Consider the following 13,841-nt stretch of genomic DNA (forward strand, 5'->3'; position numbering starts at 1 on the left):
CTCTGGCAGGTTGGTGTTAAACACAAGTTAGTAAAAACATACAGAGACACTATTTACAGGTCATGTGACAAGGACAAAAACAGTGATCACATTATACTAAAACAAACAATGACAAGGAGAGTGGACACAGAGGACAGTATAGATAACAATAACGGAAACACATCAATTATATTGCACAAACCCCAGTATTGTACATGCCCTGACCATCATGATATTGCGTTCACCCATTGCACTAACAGTTGTTTCCCTTTTTGTAATACACTAACTCTTTTTCCCGTCCAATATAAAACATGATTATTAAACATGATCACATGTTTGTATGTCCCTCAGCCGCCCTTTTAAGTGACTCTTAAAGATGGGTAGACTTGTACTTCCCTCACTGACAGTGGAAGACTATTCCAGAAGCTCACTCCCTGATATGACAGAGCATCTGTGAAAAGGTGGTCCGTCTGAGTGCCAGTTCACAATCACCTCTAACAGTGGCTCGAGTCAGTCGAGACCCGGCAACACTGCTAGACTTTTGTTTAATAAAATCACTGATTGGTGGAGGCGCCAGACCATGTATAACTTTGTATATTAGACAGGCAGATTTAAATAATTTGAAATTAGTAAAATTTAAAAACGTGTATTTTTCTAAAATTTGACAATGGTGATATGAAAAAGGTTTTTCATCTAATATTTTCAATGCTCTTTTGTAGCATACTTCAATTGGCCCAATAGCAGCAGAGCTCGTATAGGACCAACTTGTAATACAGTATTCAATATGAGCCAGTATCATAGAGGGAATGTAATCGCTGCTGTCTGTTAATGATGTGCGGATATGTCTAAAGTTCTGTATATTAACATTTACAGTTTTCACTACTTTTTTAATGTGTTTTTTAAAGGATAATTTAGAGTCTAGTAGCACTCCCAAATACTTAAATTCCTCAACATTAATTAATTCTTGTGCACCCAAGAAAACTTTTAATCCAGCCACGGTTGTTTTAGGTTTACTAAAAAACATTGATACGGTCTTTTTTAAAATTAAGGCACAAGCATGAGTCATTCAGCCATTTTTGTAAATCATGTAATGCCAGTGAAAGCTGATGGGCTACATCATCAGCAGTTTTGGCTTGCGTAAAAATTACCGTATCATCCGCGTACATAATCGTGTCCACATTTTTGCACACATTAGGCAAGTCATTTACATAAAGTGAAAATAACAGGGGGCCTAGAATTGAACCCTGGGGGACAGCTTGCGTACAGTAAAGACAGGATGAGTTGCTATTCTTTATTTGCACGCATTGTTTTCTATCTGATCGATAAGACTGTATCCATTTAACAGTGTGATTACTAAAGTTAAATGTCGACAGTCTAGACAAGAGCTTAAGATGATTCACAGTGTCAAACGCACGCTTGAAATCAAGAAAAACAGCCGCAACATAACTGCTCTTGTCTAAGTAAGATTTCACTCTCTCAACAAAAACACAGACAACCGTTTTCAGTTGAATGAAGAGTGCGAAATCCGAATTGCATAGGGTGCAAACCCGGATTGGAGTCATTAAGATGTTCGATGATAGAATTAGCAACCCACTTTTCTGCTATCTTTGAAAAGATAGGGAGTATGCTAATAGGTCGATAATTAGCAGGGTCTGTTTTATCACCCGGTTTATAAATTGGTGTAAGTTTTGCCACCTTCCAACTCAGAGGAACAACTGCCTGCGTGATTGATAAATTAATAAGATGGGTCACAGGCACCAAAAAACAAGATTTATAATGCTTCAAGAAATTGGTATGAAACCCACACTCATCCCTTGCTTTAGAACTTCTTAATTTAGAGATTATATTTTCTACTTCATTTTCTGTAATTTTCTGAATATTGAACTTTGAATCTGGAGAAGAAACATCCTCTTTGGTGTCGGCATTCCCAATATTTTGTTGAGGGTCACAAGAATTAGAAAACAATTGTGCAATTTCATTAATAGTACTTTGGAAAAAATCATTTAAATTAGTAGCTAGGCTGAGAGGCTCTGATACCAGTTCATTGGCAAATTTAAGTTCAAGGTCTGTATCAGCATTATGCTTACTGTTACCAAGGAGTTTGTTAATATTTTCCCAAATTAGGTTACAGTTTCCTTTGGCACTATTAATTAGTCATGAAAAAATTTGCTTTTGCCATTCTCAAAGTTTGCGTGACTTTATTCCTTGCCGATATAAAATGTAATCGATCAGTATTTAATCCAGATTGTAACGATTTTTGAAGTAACTGGTCTCTGAGCCTCATAAGCTGTTTACATTCAGTATTAAAGACCTGCAGTTCAAAAAAGCACCCCTCCGACAGCCAAACTCATCTGTTCTCTGATTGGATTGTTACATTTGTAATTGACATGACATTGACCAATCAGATGAAAGGAAGATCGGGTCAAAATTCGTACTTGTAACTTGCAGGGGTTTTTCACACACAAATTCTTTTTACACATACAAAACTGATTTACAAGTACAAAATATTTATGACCACATTTTGAGCCCATAGTCTTGCAGTACTCTAGTTATTTTGGATCCCATCGACTCCCAACAGAATCTCTGATGCAGCTGTTTTGTTTGCCCAGCTGATTGATCCAATGTGAAATTTGACTACATGGAAATGTATTACTGAATAAGAAGGATAAATCCAAGTTTGGTCAAGATAAAGGTGTTGAGGACAACATTGGACAACACTAACCTTGGCACTCTGCTACGCCCAGAAATAATGGGCTGAACATTTACTCAAATGTTAAATCCGAACACTCCAACTGGCTGACTGCCCTCAGGCTGTGGAGCTCAATGGGAAAATAAATACACAATTATGTAAAAATCACAGTTAGAGATGACATCATTTGTTTACTTGCAGCTCACCAGGACAGAGAGCAGGTCTCACTCAGGTTGGTCATGTGACCGGCCGAGATTGTCCATTTGCCTCTCTGGATATCGCTCAGGACCAGCGTCGCCCCAGCCACAGCTGGTTGGGCTGATGATGTGCAGGGGGCGGAGTCAATTCCGCTGTCCATTGAAGGCACCTTAGTGTGAGTGAGATGACAGTCGGAGTATCTGCTCTCGCTGCCGTTGCTGCTGGAAAGCGTGTTGTTGGCATCCATCAGACTGGGCTGAAACCCCCCCCGAGCCTTCGTCACACGATGAGGATGATCATGATGACAAAGGTGACTGGCCTCTGGAGGAGAAGATGAAGATGTTCCAGGTTGTTGTTAAAGTTCAAAGGGTTAAATGTCAAAGCTCAGAGCTGCAGAGCCAAACCAGGTCACATCCAGGTAAACCCACCTTTAGATCTTCCGATCTTCTCAAGTGAGTCTTCTTCAGAGCTGACTGCCCATTCAAGACGAGCTCTGAAAGCAGGATTGACATCAACAGATAATCCGATTACTTTGTTTAAAAGAAAACGTAGATCGCTAATGGATCAATAATTACCCCCATCGGGCATGGCTCTGTGGGGTCAAAGGTGGTCCGGGGTCAACGGAAGTCGAGTGTTTGCTTGGTAACCTGCAGAAGGACAGAGTGCTGAGGGATTCTGGGTAAAGAAACGGTCTGGATTAATGATTCTAACTGATATCAATCAATAATCATCACATCAGCCCTAAAAACCTTACATGACTGCTTCAACACAGAAACAAGTGAAAGAATATCAGGCCAATAATCCTCTATGATGTAACAACACAAACAAAACTCGACACGAGGAACTGCGAAGACGAGAACAGATTCAATAATATTCTAAATAAACTTCAGACGTGGAGAAAAATGCTCCTGATGGAAGGAAGGAAGGAAGTTTTGCTGGACTTCGGCAACTCTGACTGTTATTGTTACACAAACTGACCCCCACAGACAGGTACAGGTGTGTTACCTGGATCCCTCATTCATTTGTTTAATTGGTCTCAGTTGCTGTTCCAGTTCACCTGGGATGCTCTGAGTAGGCGGAGCTTCTAACACCTTGTGCCAGGTGGGTGGGGTTACTCTTAATGGGTAGGAAGTGATGTCAGAGTCCAGTTTGTACTCAAACCTCGGGACTTGGTAGATTTCTGAGAAACTCCTGAAGACCGAAGAACAAAGAGAGGAGAGTGAGTGAGTGAGTGTGTGAGTGATCGTTTACAGACAAAGTCCAAGTCTGTACCGACTGATGTCACTCCTCGTGCTCCGTCACTTTAAACCAATCACTGCTGATGTAAAACTCAACAAAAATGCCTCCACAGGCTTTCCCTCTGCTATCCTCAGATTTACTGGCTGCTGATTGGTTGGTGTAGTTTATCTGCTCCTTATTTTTACTTATTATAGTCAAACTGTAAGGAGCATTTATGAGGCGGGTTCATGTGTTCCCGTTAACAGCGTACTCCACGCGTTATCCTCAGGTTTTCTGCTCTGATAATCTTCACTCTGAGGAAATGACCTCAAAGCTGCAGCTTATTACTAATTCAGGCCATTTTGTATCCCTGAGCGAGTTTACTAACTGTAAATGCACTGAAGGAGGCCGGCTGAGTTCTTTTATTTAGCCTTATATATAATATATAATAATATATAATATATATATATTGCCTGTTCGGTTTTTCAGAGAAAATAAATTATTCATCTGGTGGATCTTTTTTTTTCCCACGCACAGCTGATTAACTGATTTCTGGTCTGAAGCCACATCAAACGTGCTGCAGGGATGTCACGATGTGGTCAGCGTGACGTGAGCTTGTCCTCACAACGGTCAAAGCCTCTTTATGCACTGCTAGGTGTCAGTCAGAGCCCAAAGGATCATGCAAACCTGATTCAAGCTCAGATCTCCTGGGATTCTGGACACGTGATGGCGTGGCCCTGGCACTCGGATTATGTTTGACCCTGAAATCTGACTTACAGGTGTGCAGTCAAACTCACACAGTGAGAGGATTACAGCTCATAATCCATCCTCCATCTGTGGCAGAGAACTCAGGAAACATTTAATGATGGCACAGGAAGTCCTGACATCCTGAGATATGAAGATTAAACAAGCCTATTTTTACCGATGTTATCAGCCACAGTGAGCAGCAGCCTACCAGTTGACTTTTACCACATAAGCGAAACAGAACTATAAACAGATTGAAACACTAAAAATCTCTCAAACATTTTCTAGTCGGCATTTGCGTTTCATATATTTATATTTTCTTCTAATCATTAAAATAAAGTTCAAATAAACCATCATGTGACCTGCGAGGTGTCCCATCTCCGTGCGGCAGAATAACGACCACGCTCACGGTCATCGATGTCCTCAGCAGCTCAATCATCTGCTTATGTGATAGCTTTACTATGGCGACCGCGCAGATCTCCATTATCCTACAGCCGGGCCGGAGACCCTCCTTCCACGCAAAACTGTTGGTCTCAACATCCGCCACCACTCCTTCAAAGTTCATGTGAAACCCAAGCTGACCGTGGCGGTTCCTCCTCAGAATCATGTCCACAGCAGGACCGCCATGAGTCACCAGCTGAGGTCAGAAAACAGATGACATCAGATCATTCTTGTGTATGACACATGCTCAGATTCAGGTTCACAAAGGATTCTGGTCACCTGCAGTCTCTGGGCAATCTCGCGGCTGTCCTCCCAGCCTCTCTCTCGTGTCAACAGCATCACACAGTCTCCATGTTCGTAGAAAAGTTTAATGCCTTTGTGGCCGGCGTTCCAGCCAATCACGCCTCTGCAGTAACAGTGAAACACTACCTGTCTGCTGGCTTCCTCTACAAGCACCACAAACTCACTGGAGATGGCGAGCTGGCATGGTACATCAAAAGAGCAGCTGAAGTCTTTTGCTGTCACACTCCAGGTGAGAGCCCCAGCAGTGTTCAGGTAAGCATGAGGCTGTGGTGCGCTGCGCTCTTTTTTCTTTACTACCAGAGAGATGAAGCTGAACTTGATGGAAGATGATGAGTCCACTAGCACTGATGTGGAAAAGTTTTCCACCAGCTCCTTCAGGTGCTCCTGTCTGCGTCGTGCTCTTATTGTGACAAAGGTCTCTGACCTGTGCGCAGCGTTTTCGGCATTAATGATCTTCGTCAGCAGGAAATTTCTGAATTCAGGTGAGGCTGAAAACATCCAACCTGGTGGGATCAAGGGACCAAAGAACGGGATGTCTCTACGCCTGGACACTGCAATACTAACAGGACACAAATGACACATCAACAGGTCTCAACTGTTCTACCTGCTCATGTTATAATCTCACCTGCTCTAGTTACAATCCTACCTGTAACAGGTGTGCTGGCTGCAGGGACGGTGGACTCGAACGATGATGAAGACATGTTGGGAATGTGAGCAGATGATCTGCGGACTGAAGGGCGGGGAGTTCGGCTCCTGGAAGATTACTGTGACGAAGTCATTCCCAGTAAGACTTTTATGGAGCAGCTGAAACACACACACACACACGATTTACAGCGATTTTATCTTAAGAGCTTGAAAAAAGCCAATTGGACTTCTTTGAGTTTGTGAAGATGTTTCAGATCTCATCCCATCCAATCCGATTTTCAGGGCCGAGTACAATAACCTCAGTTTGATCTGAATGAAGGAGCAGAAAGTTAGCGGCCATCCAGGTCTTTATGTCTTTAAGACATTCCTGCAGTTTAACTAATTGGTGTGTGTTATCTGGCTTCATGGACAGATAGAGCTGGGTGTCATCTGCATAGCAGTGTAAATGTATGCTATGTCTTCTAATGATGCTGCCTAAGGGAAGCATGTATAATCTAAACAGAATTGGTCCTAGCACTGAACCCTGTGGAACTCCATAATTAACCTCAGTGTGTGAAGAGGACTCTCCATTTACATGGCAAATGGTAAATGGCCTGTATTTGTATAGCGCTTTTACTAGTCCGTAAGGACCCCAAAGCACTTTACACTACCTTCAGTCATCCACACACTCACACACATTCACACACTGGTGATGGCAGCTACATTGTTGCCACAGCCACCCTGGAGCGCACTGACAGAGGCGAGGCTGCCGGACACTGGCATCACCGGGCCCTCTGACCATCACCAGTAGGTGAAGTGTCTCGCCCAAGGACACAACGACCGAGACTGTCGGAGTTGGGGTCCGAACCAGCAACCTGGCGAACTGACGAACTGCCAACTCTTGAGCCACGATCGCCCCGTGAACAATATGGAGTCTATTAGATAGATATGATACAAACCACTGCAGCTTGGTGATTTTAATATTCATGTCTGTTGCCCAGGGAAGCCGCTGGCTAAGGACTTTGTGAACCCTTTTAATTTTGTTCAATCTGTTAAGGGTGCCACTCAAGAACGTGTTCACACGTTGAACTTGGCATCATCATATGTATTCGTACATTCCCTGACCATATGCCCATTTTATTTGACATTGTTCCTCTTTTAAAACCAACCTGCCAGAGGGTCTGCAGATGGAAATTAGCCCAAGGCTGCATTGAATCATATCTGTTATTAACCTCTGTCTCTCTTCCACAGCATGTCTTTATCCTGTTTTCCTTCTCTCACCCCAACCGGTCGCAGCAGATGGCCCCGCCCCTCCCTGAGCCTGGTTCTGCCGGAGGTTTCTTCCTGTTAAAAGGGAGTTTTTCCTTCCCACTGTCGCCAAAGTGCTTGCTCATAGGGGGTCATATAATTGTTGGGTTTTTCTCTGTATCTATGAAGCGCCTTGAGGCGACTTCTGTTGTGATTTTATATAAATAAAATTGAATTGAATTGAAGGCTATAATCTGGCACATTTGTTAAAATGTTCATTAATATGTATTGTCCCTCTTTCTAAATAAAATAAAATAAAATCATCCTGCTGTTAGACGGCTTGCACCTGGCCGACGCTGTTGTGCCGAACTTAATACCAGTCTCTTGTCACGTCAAGTACCAAGTGAGTTTAAGCATGCAGTTATCCATCCTTTACTTAAGAAACTGGGCTCAGACATTTCAATTACGGCAAACTTCGGACCCATCTGGAAGCTTCCTTTTCTGAATAAGATCCTGGAAAAGATTGTTCACACTCAGCTGAGGAACCATCTAAGTGATTTTCAAATTCCAGAAGCTCTTCAGTCCAACTCTAAGCTGTTTCACAGCATGGAGACACCTCTCATAAAGGTTATGAATAACATTTTGTTAGTGACGGACTGTGGTAAAAATGTATTGGTTGTTTTGTTGAATCTGACTGCTGCATTTGACACAGCGGATCATGACCTGCTGATCTCTCGACTACAGCATTGTGTAGGAATTTCTGGCTTGGCAGTTTCATGGATAAAACCATATCTCTCTGACAAGAACGTTTGTGTTAAGTTGGGTTCGGCCTCATCCTCTGTGGCCCCTCTGCCATGAGGTGTACTGCAAGGATCTATTTTTGGGCCACTACTGTTTTCATTGTATCTCCTGCCACTGGGAGCCACTAGGAAATTGAAAACACAAAATTTAATTTCATCTATATGCTGACGATTGCCAGCTTTACCTACCTTTCAATCACTGTGATAGCGCCTCGATTGGACTCCTGCTTGATTGTCTTAGCAAAGTTAAATCATGGCTGGCCCTGCAGTTTTTTAATTTTAATGAATGTAAAACATAGGGACTTTTATTCAGTCCCAATCTGGTACACCAGATGTTGACTTTGCTCCTCACCTGAAGAGCTCGGTTACTAATCTTGGGCTGCACTTAGTTTTGATGGCCACATAAATGGCGTAGTAAAATCCTCATTCTGTCACCTCAGACGTCTATTGAAGGTCAAGCCTTTTCTTTCCAGGCGTGACTTGGAAACTGTCATCCATGCTTTTATAACCTTACGCTTAGATAACTGCAACTCCCTTTTAATAGGGGTTGGCCAAAGCACTCTGCCACGGCTGCAAATGCCTGACGTTCATGAAGTCATTACTAGTTAACATTAAAGGGATGGTTGGCTCAGCAGTGCTCTGACTGTTTTTCAGCCTGGCTACAGTGCTGAAGAGAAATCTAGGGTTGTTCTTATTTTCTTCAACCAGTGATGAATAGCATTAGTATAGTATTAGTATATTATAGCATAGTACAAATGTTTTTAGTTTTTTTTTTTAGAGCAACAAACTATTTCTCCAGGCTAAATGATGATCTTCTAAATTAGTTTTCTCTCAATCATAGCAGTTATCTGTTAATTATACTAGGGGCCGACTGCATGGCAAGTGGCGGCGGCGCAGCAGTTGTGGATGTGAGCAAAGGCTCACAGGTGGCCGGCGCACAGGCCCCCACCGCATGCTGGCCTCTGGTGGAAGCCAGGCAGGTCCAGCTGCCGTGCAGACCCTCAACTCTAACCCTGGGCAGGTCCCTCCCGGAGTGGGTATGCGTGCGGAAGTAGGCTGTGCCCTGGCTGGCCTCTCCCTGGGACCAGTACGGGTGCCAAAGCAGTCCGGTTATCAGTCACTCCCATGCAGTCAAGGGATGTCGGCGGGGTCTTCGCCAAGACCCGATCCGAGCTGCCAAACTCTCTACCAACTGCATCCGGTGCTTGGACCGATCCTGCAGTTGTTCTTGCTGGCGGTAACACCGCTCCCTCTTTGTAGCTGCGAGTTTGGCCACCATTTGGGCCAGCGCCTCCCTTGGCTGTCCCGGTCATGGTTCTGCCATGCTACGATCCTGGGTTTCGGGATGCACAGCAGACCAGATCACATTCTTTCACTTTTCTTTTATCTCTGCTGTTGTTTTGAACACTCGGTTGCAGCTTTTCAGCTGTCGCCACAGACACCAACGACAACAACAACAACAGGACCCAGTTCATTCTTCTTTTAAGCCGGTAAGGCTTGATTTCTCATGCCGCTCAGGTGTGACTCTGCAGCGGTGCCACAGACAATGCTCCGCCACACCACCCCTAGCCTGGACCCTCTCAGTGAGGTCATTGTCAAGACTGGCTACAGATACTGAATACAGAACGCGGCAAACGTCAGCCACCTGGATGAGATCAAACTGTATGTCAGGAGTGAACAAGACATCGATTCACTGATTCAAACCACGAGAATCTACAGCAATAACATCGGAATTTCATTCAGACTGGAGAAATGTAGTCGGACGGTAACGAAAAGAGGGATGCTAGTCAGAACAGAATAGAATAGAATAGAATATTCTTTATTGAGGGGACTGCACTACCAGAAGCAACAATGCAGACATTGAGGACAGCTACAAGTACCCAGGAATCCTACAGGCAAATGGGAATCATGAAGAAGCTGCTAGGGAAGTCCCAACCATCAAGTACCTGCAGAAAGTAAGGCAAGTCCAGAGGAGTCAGCTGAATGGGAGGAATAAGATCCGGGCAATCAGCACCTACACCCTGCCGATGATCAAGTACCCTGTTGGGATAATAAGCTGGCCAAAGGAGGAGACAGAAGCCACTTGCATCAAGACAAGAAAGCTCCTGACAATGCATGCAGAGTATTACCCCAAATCCAGCACCCCAAGGCTGTACACTAAGCAGAACGGAGGAGGCCGAAGACTAGTGAGTTTCAGAACCACTGTCCAGGATGAGACAACGAACATCCATGAGTACATCAAAAAGTTGGCCACAACTCATTATGTGCTTAGTGAATACCTCAGGCAGCAGAAACCTGAGTAAGACAAGAAGCAAGGAGAGGAACCATCATAGAAGGACAGGCCCCTGCACGGTATGTACCACCGTTAGTGGGCAAGCAGAGGAAGATGGCCATAGTGATGTAGCTGAACCTAGTGATAGCAACATCAAGAAAAAGTAACATGATAAGCAGAAGTACCAAGGGCTGAGAGAGGAGCCCGAGAAGATGCGGAGAGTGAAGGTAACAGTGGTTCCCATGGTAATAATAATACATAACTTCTGAACTGGCCTAGTGGCTCCAGCAAAATGTGGGGTGACATTCAACATCTCTGTCTAGAAGAGGGTGGAACTAGGAACAGCAAAGATACTGTGCAGGAACCTCAGGCTCCCAGGCCTTTGGTAGAGGACCTGAGCTGAAGTGGGCCACCCACAATGTCTTACATCTTTCTCCATCTCTAAACAAAATGATCTTATCTCTCATTTGTTTCCTTTGTAGTACTTCAGTAGTTAGCTGATGTACTGTGACCAGAACATAAAAAAGCACCGTTATGACCTCCTTTAACTAACAGTAGCAATGCATAAATTATATCTTTATCTGATACGTCTTTATGATGGATAAACCAATAGGACTGTATTTTACCTGTAATCGGTCCTACATTTACTTTCAGATCGGTTTGATGCTTAAAGGGTTGCAGTGATGGGAAATAACTTACGATGTGAGTCAGTGTTAAACCTAAAGTAAGGAGCACGCTTAGAAAATGTATAAAGTAGGAAGATGAAATATTTGTGTTGAAATGTGGAGAGTAAAAGTAAAAAGCTGTCAGAAAAACAAATACTGACATAAAGTACAGATACTTGAAAACTTTAGTTGTGGTACTTGTGCAGTACACAGCACAAGGTCAAACTAGGAACAGGAGAATCACCTGCTGAGGGCTGCTTGCCGTGGACACGTGGAACATCAGCTTGAATTCTCTGAACGTTGTAAAAACTGACTGCCTCCCTGTTGAGTCTTCTGACAGGAAACAAAAACAAGCAAACAGAAAGTAACAACAATTACCAAACACCATTCTGACATCATTGCAGAACCAGGACCAACAAGGACCCGGTTTTGTTTCAGAAAAAGAAATGGTGCTGGTACCGCTGGTATCTTTCAGTGGACCTCTGTGGCCCAGAAGGTCCAGGAACTGATCTAGAGCGGGACTGCCAGAGTCACTGTTGTCCTCCTCGGTGGACTGACCAGCCCGACAGAATAACACGCCCACTTTGCGCTGGAACCTCAGCTGCAGTAAAACAAAGAAAAGCAGGCAGGGTCAGCGTGGACCATCGGGACTCTGAAGGTGCTGGTTATAAGATCAATTCAGAAGGTTTGGAACTGATGCGTGAATTACGCTCCAGCGGGAAATCTTTTAACCCTACCCGGTAACCTTCTGCATAACCAGACATGAAGCGCCTGAGAAACTTGAACGTGTGGAAAGTTGCGGTGAAGATCTAAGAGGGGTTAGATTTCCCACACAAGTGAAAATCATTTGTATAATAATTTGTATAATAGTTAGTTGAAACAGGAGTACTTCAGAAATTGGAGAAAATGCTGGTGTCACTGTTTGTACTGGATTTACTGGTTTTATTGTTTATATTGACTTGATGATGCTGTGTCAGGAGACCTTTGGTCATTTCACACAACATCGGAAGGTCAGCTGACTTCTCCCTCTTGCAGTGGACGTTTTAGGACACCTGGACAAAAAGATGAGCCTATCACAGTGTTTTACCTAGTCTCTTACCTGTGACACCTGAAGGAAGGAGCACCCTCCTGCCGCTCATGTTGATATCTTATATTAATGCGATAGTAACCTTATCATCTTCCTGCTGTGTTCTCAGGCTGATGTCTGTCTGTGTCGTCTCCTGGGATTTCAGTCTGACTGGAGCTTAAAGAGACCTCTCTTCTTCTGCTCAGGCTTCCAGTGGCCACTTAAAAAACTGCTTTGTATCACTTTGCTAAACTTCTGAGAGAGCACAACAAGAAGGTTTTCTTTATTTTGTACTGACCTCTGGGAGGGCCACCAAAAAGTAAGGAAAACGTGACAAAAACTGTAGCTGATTAAAAAGGTACATCTTACTTGTTCCAGCTAATACCATCAAGTCTGAGTTTGTCTCTAAACTGGACAGAATCACAGAAGCTTTATTAGGATTTCTAAAGCTCTAGAAGGATGAGATAATAGTGAATCATTTCTTTCAGAGAACTCGTAGCTGCTGCCTGTGAAAACCTCTCTGAGGATGTGTGTTTGGGTGTTTTTGAAGAATACGCTACTCAGCATTGATCAGCATGGTGGACGTAGCACGAGAAGCTGAATTCTTATGCCAACTGTTTCATTATGTGAAAGCGTCACAGCATCAAAAGCCCGATTTAGCAAAATGGCTATGAAACGGGATTCTAGTTTAACACAGACCATCCTGTCAGAAACATGGGAAGGCCAACCATGGCAGTGGCAGGTATTTCATGGTCAGCTGGTGGGTGGCACACTGGGACTGGCTCACCTCCTGCTGGTCCAGCTGCAGCAGCAGTTCAGGGACTCTGGGTGAATCTGCAGCCAGTCTGAGACTGTGGATGCTAAGTTGAGGAACCACAAACTCGAGAACATCCTTCAGAGGAAGACATCGACTGGTCCCGTGTTTGGATGAAGATGGGATAGAGTCCTCTGTGATGGATCCTCTCAGGGTAGACAGCTGAAAGAGGGGGCGTGATTGGATCAGACTAAAAGGACAAACAGGGATTAACAGCATCACCAACAGTCACTTTATAAATTAGTAATCGAAAATGATCTCAAACCAGACTGTGATCAGGTCAGGTTGCCTAACCGGTCACGTGACTAGTTACCTGACCAGTCCTGAGGATCATCCTGTAGTTGTACTGTGTCTCATCACTCCTCTCCTCCAGTTTCTCTCGCAGGAGGCTCAGAGACACCGGACCAAAGTTCTCATCAATGCCAAAATAATTTTGGTGATCTGACAGAAAAAACACAGAAGGTCACTCACATCAGTGAAAACAGAAACCTGAACGCAGTAACAGTGCTTAAATTAATCAGGGGTGTCGAACTCCAGGCCTCGAAAGCCGGTGTCCTGCAGGTTTTAGAGCTCACCCTGGGTCAACACCTGAATCACATAATTAGTTCATTATCAGGCGAAAAAGGGTTGAGCTCCCAAAAAAAAGAGACTTTTCACTGTATGTGTGTGAACTGTTCCCTGTTCCCTTGCTGTTCTTATGAAAAGGACAGCGAGGGAACAGTTTACCCTGCCCGGGATAGGGTTACCGGGGCCCCGCCCTGGAGCCAGGCCCGGGGAGGG

At 44.0% G+C, this 13,841-nt stretch overlaps 1 protein-coding gene across 1 annotated transcript in view; it reads right to left on the reverse strand.

Annotated features, from left to right (window-relative positions):
* Positions 1 to 2,502: 2,502 nt before the first annotated feature.
* The window catches only part of LOC102195307 (signal-induced proliferation-associated 1-like protein 2), a 56,946-nt gene continuing 45,607 nt past the window's right edge, over positions 2,503 to 13,841 (reverse strand). Inside the window, exons 6-16 of the mRNA XM_005754968.2 lie at positions 13,375 to 13,502; positions 13,035 to 13,223; positions 11,641 to 11,782; positions 11,426 to 11,514; positions 6,219 to 6,376; positions 5,549 to 6,131; positions 5,191 to 5,465; positions 3,872 to 4,057; positions 3,442 to 3,513; positions 3,295 to 3,359; positions 2,503 to 3,187 (exon numbers count right to left, since the gene is read on the reverse strand). Of these exons, the coding sequence (XP_005755025.1) occupies positions 2,871 to 3,187; positions 3,295 to 3,359; positions 3,442 to 3,513; positions 3,872 to 4,057; positions 5,191 to 5,465; positions 5,549 to 6,131; positions 6,219 to 6,376; positions 11,426 to 11,514; positions 11,641 to 11,782; positions 13,035 to 13,223; positions 13,375 to 13,502 (2,204 nt within the window). The 3' untranslated portion in view covers positions 2,503 to 2,870. The remainder of the gene's footprint in view (positions 3,188 to 3,294; positions 3,360 to 3,441; positions 3,514 to 3,871; positions 4,058 to 5,190; positions 5,466 to 5,548; positions 6,132 to 6,218; positions 6,377 to 11,425; positions 11,515 to 11,640; positions 11,783 to 13,034; positions 13,224 to 13,374; positions 13,503 to 13,841) is intronic.

The sequence above is a fragment of the Pundamilia nyererei genome, unplaced genomic scaffold (assembly GCF_000239375.1).
Source record: "Pundamilia nyererei isolate P.nyererei 1_Seehausen unplaced genomic scaffold, PunNye1.0 scaffold00786, whole genome shotgun sequence".
NCBI classification, from domain to species: domain Eukaryota; kingdom Metazoa; phylum Chordata; class Actinopteri; order Cichliformes; family Cichlidae; genus Pundamilia; species Pundamilia nyererei.